The sequence below is a fragment of the Meriones unguiculatus genome, chromosome 15 (genome assembly GCF_030254825.1).
Source record: "Meriones unguiculatus strain TT.TT164.6M chromosome 15, Bangor_MerUng_6.1, whole genome shotgun sequence".
NCBI classification, from domain to species: domain Eukaryota; kingdom Metazoa; phylum Chordata; class Mammalia; order Rodentia; family Muridae; genus Meriones; species Meriones unguiculatus.
Window position 1 is genome coordinate 42,299,288 of NC_083362.1, and position 12,955 is coordinate 42,312,242.

The window sequence follows — 12,955 nt, forward strand, 5'->3', positions numbered from 1 at the left end:
TGAGCGCTCATTTTTGAAAGCACATGAAATACAGGAAACCTAGGCAAATAGTCATGCCTAGCAGGAACTAAGACATTGCTCCTGACAGAAATCTTGTAGTCTTCCCTTCCATCAAATTTAAAGGAAAACCAGTATATTCTCTGCTTTCAAGCACTCTCCAAAATAGAATTCACATTCTCACTGTCTCAAAACAATCAGCTACAGTTTTAAAATCTAAACAGGTCTAATTTTATATTGCAATTAAATAATACAATATTCAATCCAGGGATAGCAGAGACTCTTCAAATATATTCTATATAAGATACATTCTCATATTTCTAGATAGCTCCAGATATTCTCATCTCTCATATCCATTGAGTTAGAAATAAAAAGATTGTTTATAAAATACAAATCTATAATCTACTAATGTCATAATATATCAATGAGGATCTCTTAGACTGTAGTTGGCATTACAGTAATCTTTGTACTCAAGCTTACTACAGTTTCGCAGCCCTGGGTTAAGTCACTCAATAAGCCACAAATGAACTAGCATTTGATCTTAGTCAAGGAATTAGCTTTCCACCAGCCATCACTCTTCAGTTAGCACGTAACAGACCTGTCCAAAAACTTCTTCGTTCACAGTGAACGTGAGGTCTAGGATGTCATGGATGTCATTGTCCTTCATCCACTGAAGACTCTGGTGGAACTCCTCATCAAGGTATTCTAGATCGCTCAGGTCACACAGGCTGAGATGACAGACAGAAGCAAACATACAGGCTTTATTATTACAAACCCCGGAATCACAAGGAAGGAAACTGAGGCTTCGTGACAAGAACAAGGCCCGTTCACTACGCTGTGATACTAGGAATGCTCATGAGTCCAGCAATCACACTACTAAGGTAACCTAGATATGTGGCATACATTCTTAAATCTGGGATACATGAAATTCCTCAGGAACCACTTACCCATCTTTTCTCTCAAAAACAGAACTAGAAGGTACAAAGAATGGCTGTCATCCACATGGTCATTGACAAGTATCATATCTAGGACTGAACCGGGCTGACAACTTGCCCCCACAATCTTTTTTGCTATATTATCCTATCAAAAATTAGTGCTCTCCTAATTTGAAATTCTTCAGTGATTTTTCTATTTAACTCTGTTTTTCACTTGTCTTTTTTAAAAGACTAGAATACTATAAGTGATGTCCATGCATTTTCCTTTTTCTCTTGGTTCTTACTCTACCACTATAAAAATAGCAAGCCAAAGAATTCTTCTATAACCACAAAAGTTTCCTCTACTTCACTTCACTGCTATTTTTTCTTTGCAGTAACAAGACCTAACTGAGCTAGAGTTACTATTACATATCCTGGTGTAAGATAGCAGTAATTAATTTGCCATAGTTGTTTTAAAATTCCCTGTCCTTCAGCTCAATTCCAAAAGTCATCTTGTTTAGTTTATTTTAAATATTTATTAGGCTTCAAATGTGTGCCATATTAATAACTACTTGGTAAAGCCAGGCACAGTGGCACACGCTTATAATCCCAGCACTCTGGGAGGCAGAGGCAAGAGAATCTCTGTGAATTTGAGGGTAGCTTGGTCTACAAAGTGAGTCCAGGATAGCCAAGGCTACATAGATAAATCCTGTCTTGGACAAATTAAAATAAAAACCAAACAAAAAAAAGTATTGCTCTTAGAAGGAAGTGGTCTCAGGGAGGCAGGCATACCATAGATAAGCATAAGTGACAGCGCAAAGTGGACAGTGCCAAAATTCACATACAGTTTAAGTGCATGTTAAATTAATGATTTAAGACTGGACACGGCCACCCATGCCACAATTTCAACACTCTGGTGGCTTGAATAAGGACTCAAGTAAAGTTTGAGCCCAGCCTGGGCTGTAGAGTAAAACCCCGTCTCAAAAAGAAAAGGTAAGTACCAAGGGCTATCAGGGGAATCGAGAGGGACATTTGTGTTGTCTTGGATATTCAGGGAAAGATGTTTAGATGAGAGGATGCCTGTATTAAGTCTTTCAGGATGATGATATCTAGACATAGAAAGGGGATGGGTTGGAACAAAAGGGAAAAGAAGAGAAAAGAGGAGAGGATAAATAAATGCAAAGGCACAGAGTGCAGAATACTTCATGCACATGGAAAGCCCTGGAATCCTGACATAAGACACTCAACATCCTGCGTATGAGGACAGAAAAGCAGTTGGGAGTGAGTCTGAGTGCCATTCCAAGGGTCTCGGTGATTCAGGTTCAAGACAAGAAATGATGTAATCAGATATGGGAGATGAGCTGTAAAGAGTTCTTCTAGAAGATATTGAAAATATTATATAAAATGGGATAAAAATCAATTAATAGCTCATATCAGCAAAATAAGAGAAATGTTCTAATGAGGGCAAGGCTATGAAGAGCACAGAGGCACAAACACAGAACTAGTAAACGGTTATGTTGGAAAGCAGTGTAAAGGAGGCTAGTCTAAAATAGGGACAGCAAATGAATTCACGTCACAGGCCATCTCTGACTGGCACTCTTAGACCTCAGCCGCGCTGCCTGCATTAAGCAACACGTTTCAGTGAGAGGAACAGAAGAGGTTTCTGCAGTCGCGTGATTTCAGTGCAGAAAAGTGTTACACGTTCTTTGAAATTATTTCAGGGGAATGGGAACAAAGATGGGCAAGGATGCCATGACAGTTAATGTTGTCAACTGGCAGGATCTAGAATCACCAAGACACTGCCTCTGGGTGTGTCTACAGGGAATTTTCTAGATTAATGTAAGTGAAGTGGAAGACCCACCTGAGCTCTGGGCACAAGCGCTCTATGGGCTGGGATTCCCGATTGAATACAATCTGAGCATTCTCAGTGAACTGAGCACTCTCTCTGCTTCCTGACTGAGGATGAAATGGGACCAGCTTCCCTGCCAGGATGGCTGGTAACCCATCCACCTGAAAGTCAAAGCAACCTTCCTCCCATAAGCTGCTTTGGTCAAGCATCTTGTCACAGCACCAAAATGACAACTTGAAAACCTGTACTATGCATTTGCTACCCTTGTTTAAAGGTCACTCTTGATGTCTAACAAGAATGACCAGGAGCATGAGCATTGTTAACTTCAGGTGGACAAGTACAAGATTCGCTTCAAGGCTCGTAACGAGTTCAGCTTTAAACATGCAGACTTGGCATCCCGCTGAAACACCCAAGACGCAGTGACCATTCACATGTGAGCCTGCAGCTCAAGAGAGCAACACTGAGGGATAGATTCAGTGGTCCACAGGAGAAGAAGAAAGTGAAGGCATTTCTTTTTGTCAGCCTTATAGAGAGGACCAGAATGGAGGCATCTGAACACCAAGGTTAAGGGCAAGTCAGAGGGAAGGCCCACAGAGGAGCAAGAACACAAGCAAGGGGGAGAACACAGTGTCAGCGAGGAAAGACCCAAGGATCAACTTTAGGATGGCAGAGACGACTTCTAGTTGCTGATTGTCTCTGCTACCCCAGAGTTGCCAGTGGAGGAAAAAAGCCAGAATAACGTGTGGAGGGCGTGATTTAATGTGACCACCGGGTACAGCTTTCAGGAAAACTAAGGCAACTGTGAGAAGACAATGAAATGCAAAGGTGACAAGGGGAGGAGGTGGCCAGAAAACTGGAGAAGCAGGAAATGGTCCCTATTTCCCAGAAGGAAAGCTTTCCAACTGAGCACACGGAAGCCTCATGAGGAACATTCTGCTGGTTTTCATTTGAGGCCAGGACTTCTACTTTAGGGAACACAGCTAGGGATGCACCAGGCAGCTCCCACAGTTCAGTCCTTCAGTTCTTTGCAAGTTTAAGCTACCTGTCTGTCCCCTCTCCCAACATGTCTTCTGCTTGGTCTTGTAAGTGACCACATACTGACTACAGGGATGGCTCTGCTCAACACTGCACAATAATTAACACCTTTCATTGAGACACAGACAAAGAAAAAGTGCTGTGGATGCCAGTTTTTCATCTGCGCCCATACACTGCTATTTTCACACAGAAAGGTCTCAAGAAAAGCAGGGCACTGTCTACGCCTACCAAAGAGACCAAAAATAAAATGGAAATGAAACAAAAGGAAATGAACTTGTGACCAAGAGCAAGCTGCTGGAAATGCATAAAGCAAAAGTACAGCGTGCACTTCATAAAGGAGTGCAGCCCATGAGTCACCAAGCCTAATCCACAACTATTCTATTAATAATCGGCACTGATGCCACAAGAATCCACGGGGTTTGTTTGAAGTCCAATTGTTTTAAAGACACATGTGTTGTCGCAGATGAGAATGAACTATTTGGGGAGGAACAGAACTAAGATCTGTGTGAGCAAGCAGCAGTAAAGGGCCAGGGCACGGCAACTACGTTTGAGACTGTGTTGGTTTCTGAAATCTAAACCATGATTCATTCAACCAGCCAGTTTTGATGGCATGCAGATAAACAGAGATCTTGACAACCTCTTCAGCAAAGCACTTTTGCGCTTGACATGCTGACTATGCAAGCACAGAAATCACTCTTACATTCTAAGAAGAGCCTTGTAGAAGGGCCGTGTGAAGAAGGCGTCCAACAAATACTGGTGTATTAGTGCAAGACCGAGGATCCTCCCGCTGAACCGGAACCTGTGAGGAGGAAATCAGGACACATTTCAACACCACTGAGCAGGGTCCCAAGGATCTGCATCTACTTCTGAGAACAAGTTTCAACTCTATGTTTCTCCAAGATGACCTGCCTAGCAACTCTTGGAGAATTTTTGGGCACTATAGAGTGTGTCTTCTGTAGCCAATGTTTATATTTACCTGTGGAGGAAATCTGTTCCTCTGATATTTAGGGACACCTTACTCCATGTTAACAATATCACCCTGTATCACTCCACACTTGACCGTAGAGTCCCCCAGAGCCTTTTGGAGAAATTTCCCCAAAACCATCCCAAGAAATACTGATAAAGACTAAGGAGGTTGAAAACATGTCCTCTAGTTTGTGTGCATGGAAATTAGTTCATTTCTAGAATGCAAACTAGGAACAATTCCCCTTTGAGGGAAAAGCCCTTATTCAGATTAAGGAGGTTCCCATCTATCTCTGTTCTCTCTCAAGCCTCACTCCTGATGGTAAATACTATTTATGAAATACGTATTTAGATATTTGGGGGGGCTTTCCTCATGAGACAGTCTGTTCTCCAAAATTTCAAAGTGAAAGTTATTCTGAATCAACTTGGAAAGTTCCTTACAGATCCATCCAGGCTGGGTTTTCTGCCTGAGGTACACAATTGCTTTCTCCATCACATGCGTCTTGGTCTCCAGCTCAAAGTCTGCTGCCTACAAAAGCACTGTGGATCTATAACTCTAGTTTCGGGCAAGCTTTTTGAGGTCAGAGGCCAGCAGCTTTGTCCCTCTTCAGTTCCACTTATGTGAGCACAGCTGTAACAGCCAGTGTTAGGAAGCCTCCAAATGTGTAACTAAACAAGAAGTTAATTTGAGGAGTAAGCCCTAAAAGTTAATGCTTTTCACCCGTCAATAACCTCATGACTCAAAGAACCTCTTTCCACTTCTGCTCTTTCTTTGTTACTATCAGTGAAAAATGAACAGGAACAAGTTAACAAGGGTTATGTAAATATTTAACCTCTACAAATGCAGAGATTTGAAAAAGATGTAAGGACACTTGGAAAGAGTGCAATTTGGGAATTTTCAGAATAAATACCTCTAGATGGGAAACTTAGAATTGTTTCCCTTGGTTTTGTGTGATAAATTACATTTTAGGAGAGGGCTGCTTCCAAACTTTAAGTGGCTTAAATGTGCTGGTGTGTGGGTGAGCGGGCACTGACTGGCCATTCCAACACTTGATCTGCTGTCCATCCCGTACCCCTCCCCCCATACCCTGCCCCCTAGAATATGAACAAGCCTCTCCCAGGGCCCAGTAGCTCCACCTCCCCTCCTCTGAGAGCCAGCCATTTCCCCCAAGCAATTAGAGAAGCTGTTGGCTTCTGCAGGAGTGACTTGGGGGTCTTGCTAAGAGACTAATCGACTGTAATATTTTTCCAGTGGGATAAGGCTTTTGAATTCTACTCAGCTCACTTAACACTGATATATGCAATATAATCAATTACAGCTGGGGGACTGCCTATATAATTAAGTTTGACAACAACAAAAAAAGCCGAATTAGGTATATAACTGATAATGTGATTTTTATCCAGGAGAGGAAAATGGTAAAAGAAATGTGGCTTCTTTTGGAGGGAGAAGGCGCTAACAGCGCAGAAAATTAACTGAGGACAACTGTCACAGGAACAGACCCTTACCATTCATGGTGATTGTCTACAAAAGCAGACATGGGACTTATTTGTACTGTGTATGTGTCATTGGCTGAATATTCAAATAAGCCATAATAGGGGTTAAAGAGTTCTCTGGATACCAGGAAGAAGAACTCTCTGGAAGGCCCACTGTAATCCAACCTGTAAAATAGAGAAATCCACATAAAGAACAATCACGTTTACTTTTTCTGGGTATTGGCATATTTTCTCTTGTGTTCAACTTTGTTGGGAATGCTCATTACAGGGATAGTCCACATACCAGGGCTATCCAAACAGAGGTGGAAAAAAAAAATCTCATCTCAGTATTCTTGACCCGAAATAATGAGCTAGGTATTGACACAGCGCATATCCAGAACTTCAGCTACCCACAAGATAACGCAGACAATACACAATACACTCATGATTCATACAAACACACATGTATGTGAAAATTTTAAATGTCCAGAGCAAGGCCATAGGGAAGGGAGTGTCATGGGAATGTTTCATTCTCACAGAGGAAAGCGGCTACATCCACTTAAGGGCCATAAAGACCTCAGGGATTTTTGAAATTTTTCTGAATGGGGGAAGAGAAAGAACTCTCCCTAGAGAGCTCAGAGACAAAAAAAAAAAAAAAAGTGAAAAGTGTAAATTATAAAATACCATAGAAAATTACATACAAGGAAAAGGAAGGTAGCAAAGCTTGCTAAGAAAGGTCCTCGGGTAGGCTGGAACTCTGGTGCCTGCAGCACCCCGGGAATTCCACTTTACTCTCCATAGCTTCCGAGTCAGAGGGACGGAAAGCTAAAGACCTGGGCTGGGTTTGAGGAATGACAAGTGGCCAGCAATGCCCAAGGTCTGTGTGTGGAGGTGGGAGGGGTGGGGCTGGAGTGGCGCTGCCTTGAAGGGGAGGTTGAAATATAAAGCAACTTGGTACGGCTTTATAAAATAAAATGAAAAACAAAGTCCACCAGCCCTTTAGTAAAAACTGCACACAGAGATTCAAAGATGGGGCTGGGGAGTAGCCAGCAATCCCAAAGGCTTTTGTTTTACCCTTCCTACCACCTCTCTCTCCTTCCAAATTTATTACTTGGCCATTATTGCAGTGTGTGTGTGTGTGTGTGTGTGTGTATGCAGAGGCCAGCGGACAAATCTTCAGGTGACACCCACCTCTTTGGGCCAGGCTTTTGCTGTTTTGGAGCTCAGCAAACAGGCTATGGGGAGTGGCCAGTGAGCCCCAAGGATCCACTTGTTTCTGCCTCCCCAGAGCTAGGATGAAAACGGTGAGCTAACAGGCCTGGATGTTTAAAAGGTGAGAATTCTGGGGACTGAACTCAAGTCCTCATGTTAATGGCTGTGCTAGCCCCCCAACACTTATAGTCCTAACTTACTGTGTAGTCCTGGCTGGGCTAGAATTCACCATGCAGATCTCAGACTCCAAACTCACAGAGATCCACCTACTTCTGCTTCCAAATGCTGGGATTAAAGGCATGTGCTACCTCACCTAGCCTCCGTCGTTGTATTTTTTTATTTTTATTTTTTAAATGAAAGTGGGATCATCTGAGTCATCCAGATGAAATTTTATGAAGTAGAAAATGATACTATTACAGGTAGAAGATTTAGAAAAATACAATTGTAATCAAAATAAAATAACCTTTTTACGCAGTGATAACAAAACTGAATTTGAAATAGTGTGAACTTCAACTACTCACATACTGACTTCCCGTTTTTGTCATATCTGATTATAAATATCATTATTTAGTTAATATCTACTTTCAATAAATCATCTCGATTTTTTCCAGTGCATACTTGTCTTACATAGCATTTATGAAATGCCCATGTGCTAGCTCAACCTTTCCCTGACACACATTAAAAGAAACCAAAGCACGGTTAAAACCATCCAGCACAGCATGAGTAAAGCCCTCAAGCTCCGAAGTTCACAGCCCCAGCATCTGCAGGAAACCTACTGGGCAGGAAAAGGCAAGTACCTGCGGCTCTCGGGGCCAGACAGGCTTTATTCAATGACATGGTGGCCCTGTCCTCCTGTCCTCTGGGGTAACTGCACCTTGTGGCTCTGGGGCAGGCTGGCAAGGCCACCCTTAGGCCTGTCTGGGGCCACGCAGAGACCCAGAAGCTCAGACTACCCCACCATGCAGCCTTTTTTGTGGCTTCCTCCTACTCTTCTAGTTCTGGCTTTTGAGACCAGCAGCAGCAAAAACCTTTTTCTACTCCGATGTTCTTTGCACACAAGCCTCGAACATAGACTGAAATGCCAATTACTGGCCAAGAATTAATCTAGGCCTTGAAGACAGAACAGTTTTCGACAAACCACCCCTGGTAGGATTCCTTGGCCACCTCAGTCTCTCTGGTATCTGTGCCTCTACCTCCTTCTCTAATCCTGAGCAGATCCCCTCCTTTAACCTTTTCTCGATGCACAGGTGGGGATTCCCTAGTCTCCTGGAACTGGCCTCAACCCTGAGGTATGGCAAAGGAGCTGAGTCTGGACACTTGCCTCCTGGGGAAGCCAGTTCTTCTCTTCTTTTTCTTCTTCTCCTCCCCTTCCTCCTCCTCCTCCTTCTTCCTCTTAAAGAGCCAGTCTTCTAAATCCCCAGTTCCTTATGTCTTTCCACAGTGGGGGAGCATCAACTGTGATGGCTGATCTTGGTGGTCAACTTGACAGACCTTGTAAAAAGGGACTTCAGCCGAGGAACTGCCACCACCAGATTGGCCTGTAGGCATGTCTATGTGGTATTTTCTTGACTGTTAATTGACCTTGGGAGGCCCAGCCCCTGCAGACAATGCCACCTCTGGGTAGTGTAAGACAGCTGAATGTAAGTCTGAAAGCAAGCCAGTAAGCAGCATTCCTGTGTGCTTTCTGCTTCAGGCTTCTGCCTTGAGTTCCTGCCCTGGCTTCCCTTGATGATGGACAATAATTTGTAGGATGAAATAAGCCATTTCCTCCCCCAAGTGGCTTTTGATCGTGGTTTTATCACAGCAACAGAAATAAAGCTAGAACACCAACTGTCAAAGATATTGTGGAAGTCATTTTGTCACATTTCTTCATTCTTTCATAGAGAAGACTGAAGCCAGAGAAAACCAGCTGAATCAGGGGAGTTTTGTGATGAGGTACCAGGTCTTGAACCATAAACAGGTGTCCTAATTTCAAACTTAACATTATTCCAGTAAAGATTAACCGTCTATCTAGATTAAAACAATATTGCTTATAGAAAGCAGCTTGGCAAACTATGCCTTGAGGGCAAGTCTGCCAAAGCCCTGCTTTTGTAAATAAAACTACACTGAAATGCACTGTGTTGGCCTGTGTGTTGCCTTTTGCTTTTCCTTGATTACACTGAGGTGCGTGCGTGCCAGAGAATGTACAACGGGCAAAGTCTAAAATTGTTTACTATCTGTCTCTTTATAGCAAAGTTTTGCCAACAGTTGCTGTTACATAAACAAGGAGGAGGGGAAACACTTTATTAGAACATACAGCTTACTAGAAATCTTCAGTGAGACTCCTCCAAGGAGATATAAACACTCTCTGACTTTCTATGGTTGGTTTTCACATTGCAAAGGCCACCAGTAGATCACGGTCACAGAGAGCTGAAATATCAGGCAAAAGATAGAGTGAGCCTGTTTTCTTTGAAATGACTGGTATAAGCAAAGCTGTGTCTACTGTGGATTTTCCATTAAAAATTAGAGGGTGGTTCCTAAGATTTAATTCTGAATATTTCAATTATTTTGCACTTACCAGAATGCATTCTGATGACCCAGGTGTGTTGGCCTCCCTATGCATAAATTCAGTCTTTGATCACACTGGAAGCAGGTGATCCTGTCTTAACCCTTGTGCTAGATAGTTTTATGTCAACTTAATGTAAGCTAAAGTCATTTGAGAGGAGGAAACCTCAATTAAAAAAAATGCTTCCATAAGGTCAGGCTCCAGGCAAGCCTGTAAAGCATTTTCTTAATTAGTGATTGATGGGGGAGGGCCCAGCCCATTGTGGGTGGGGCCACAATGTGGCCTGGGTTCTATAAGAAAGCTGGCTGAGCAGGCCATGGAAAGCATGTCAGGATGTAGCACCCCTTGGGGGCCTCTGCATTGGCTTCTACTTCCAGGACCTGCCTTCCTATAGTGATGATGAACTGTAATTTGGAAGAGCAAGCCAAATAAACCCTTTCCTCCCCAACTTGCTCTTTGATCATGGTGTTTCATCCCAGCACTAGAAACTTTAAGACACTCCTTTTCGAATTACCAGTCCGAAATTCAGTAAGGGCCCAATACACATCACTGAGTTGTGCCTAGAGCTCCCCTGATGCTCAAAGAAAGCCAGCATCACTTACATTATTTGATGGTTGGCAGTGCCAATAAATCTGAGCCAGTTTGCTATGAGGCAGTGGTACATGAATTCAATGCCATGAGCAGAGTGTGCCAATCCCTCAGAGATGACTCAATCTGAAACCACGGTCAAACAAGTGAGTTGGCTTAGAAAGTTCACAGTGTAATACCTCCTAACATGGTAGAGATTTTAAGACAACAATGGCCTTACTGACTGGTTCCTTTCGTGCCGGAAGACAAGAACACATCCTCTGAGGAGTAGAGCTGAAAAGCAAAACTCTCCTCAGGAGAGAAGAAAACAAACAGCTCCTTTAGAAGGAAAAGGGTATTTAACTTTTAAACTTTTTATCTTCCTTTTTTTTTTTTAAACTCTTGAAGGCAAAGCCAAGGTCGCCTTTCTGCTTTAATTTGGTTGTAATTCCAAATGCAGAACTGCATATGCTGTGTACAGCAACTTTATATATGTCTAACAAACCCAGTGGAACGTGTCCCGGCAGGGCATGTGGGCATGCGGCTCCCATACTCCTTAGCAACCTCGTCCGTATAAATAGTTAACGTGACTCATACCACAGGGATCATTTGTTACATTCCTGTTTTGCCAGTTAGGTTGGTTCCACGGCTAAAGGCTTGGCAAGGAAATACAGAAACTCCGGACAACGGGTGTGTAGCCACATAACAGCTGCATTGGAAGGCATTTCTAAATAAGCGCAGATGTCAGTAGGGTAGCCCTGGTGTCCCGAGCCCTGCCTGCTGATAAAGCAATTTGCCCATCATCACGTTGCTGGCTGGGCACACATGAGTTATTAGCAGCATGACATGGGCTAAGACAGTTGACTTTTATTCTCTCATTCTTTATATTTCAACAAAAAATAACTGAGAAGAAAACGCTCCAATGGGAACAGACTGTAAAATGAGGGAAGATGAGGGCCTCAGGAAGTCACATCATTTCTTCCCATAAGCTTGTCCCGATGCACATGCGCCTGGTCTAGACACCTTCTGATTCAGCCACAGGTATTTAGAGCATGGAGGCCTGGCTTCTGAGCCATTTAACAAGGCCTGGGAGATGAGTAAGGAAGTCTGATAAGACCAAGTTGCTCTTGGTGGTACCAAGCCAAGGGCTGGCCACAGAACATCCCTCTCAGCAGGTAAGGATGATTCCTATGATGTGACTGCCTTCTTGAAGAAGGCTGAAACCCAAGTTCAAACAAAGCTCTATGGTTTTACAGCTCAGACCCTAGCCTGGTTATATGTGAGTGCTACTGGGTAATTTCTAAGCAGCGGAAAAGAAAACAATCTCAGCTCATCCTCCTCCCTGGTTATTTTTACTTCCCTATCCCAAGGGAATATAGAAGGAGCTCAACAGAAGGATTCTACACACAGGTCCCCAAACTAAAACGATTTGCATGCACTCCTCCCTAGTCTAAGTGTGGCCAGAAAGACTGATGACTGATGCCATCCTGAAGGTACTTTACACATAATGAACTCATTCTTTCTTGAATAAAGGTGCCCTTTACAAAGCTGCCGTGAAGAGAAAGGTGGAACAAGCACAGAGTAAACATCCTCTCTGCCTAGAACATCATTTCTTGGCTGTTTGGGAGGACTAAGAGCTAGCGGATGGCCTGGATCCCTTATCAGAACCTGAGTCCTGATACCATGTGAGCTTTGGTTGCTAGGATTATTAATTAACAAAAACAATATGCGGAAGAATACTATGTAACTTTTCATTGCCTTACCCTCATCCCGTAAGTAACTCCTAGGCAGACTGAGGCTCATCAGAAATAGGCAGCAAACCATTTCTCCTCACCTTTTGGCAGGGTAACTGTTTTCAGCAATTCTGCCACTGCTGTCCTCCCCTTCCCTAACTTTCCAACACAGGATAACAGTGCTAAGCTTGTTGGAAATTCTAGTGCTTAGAAAACAACTCCCAGCTCTAGCTATTAATGACAAGGCAGTGCTTGGAAATGATCTACTTTTTGCAAAAACCCAAGGCTAACACAAAGAATCATTTTAGCCAAAAAAAAAAAAAAAAATGTGTTTTTGTAACTGAAGACAGGAATTTCCAATAGTCTGGGATTAATCCTACCTCAAATAGCATCTGCAATATCCTACAGGTTCCTTACTTCTAGAATAATCTATATATTGTGCTTGGATATATTAGAAGAAACAGCACGAGCCACAGTTGTTGCTTTGTGAAGCCACTAATCCACAACGGTTTTTATTTTTTTTGTTTGTTTGTTTTTTTTTTGAAAGACAGGTAAATGCATTGTAATTAAAGGTAAATCCACTGTTCTTTCTGCTTTGGTCAGTGTGTGTCAGAATGGAAGTACAATCATTGAGATAGCATCAACAATGACTATAAAGTATTAACCC

At 42.8% G+C, this 12,955-nt stretch overlaps 1 protein-coding gene across 4 annotated transcripts in view; it reads right to left on the reverse strand.

Annotated features, from left to right (window-relative positions):
• Hecw2 (HECT, C2 and WW domain containing E3 ubiquitin protein ligase 2) overlaps positions 1-12,955 on the reverse strand; it is a 349,936-nt gene that overhangs the window by 25,663 nt on the left and 311,318 nt on the right. For all 4 annotated transcript variants that reach the window (XM_060368357.1, XM_060368358.1, XM_060368359.1 and 1 more), the window contains 3 exons: positions 6,265-6,417; positions 4,496-4,594; positions 596-725 (listed from right to left, as the gene is read on the reverse strand). In XM_060368357.1, coding sequence (XP_060224340.1) covers positions 596-725; positions 4,496-4,594; positions 6,265-6,417 — 382 coding nt within the window. The remainder of the gene's footprint in view (positions 1-595; positions 726-4,495; positions 4,595-6,264; positions 6,418-12,955) is intronic.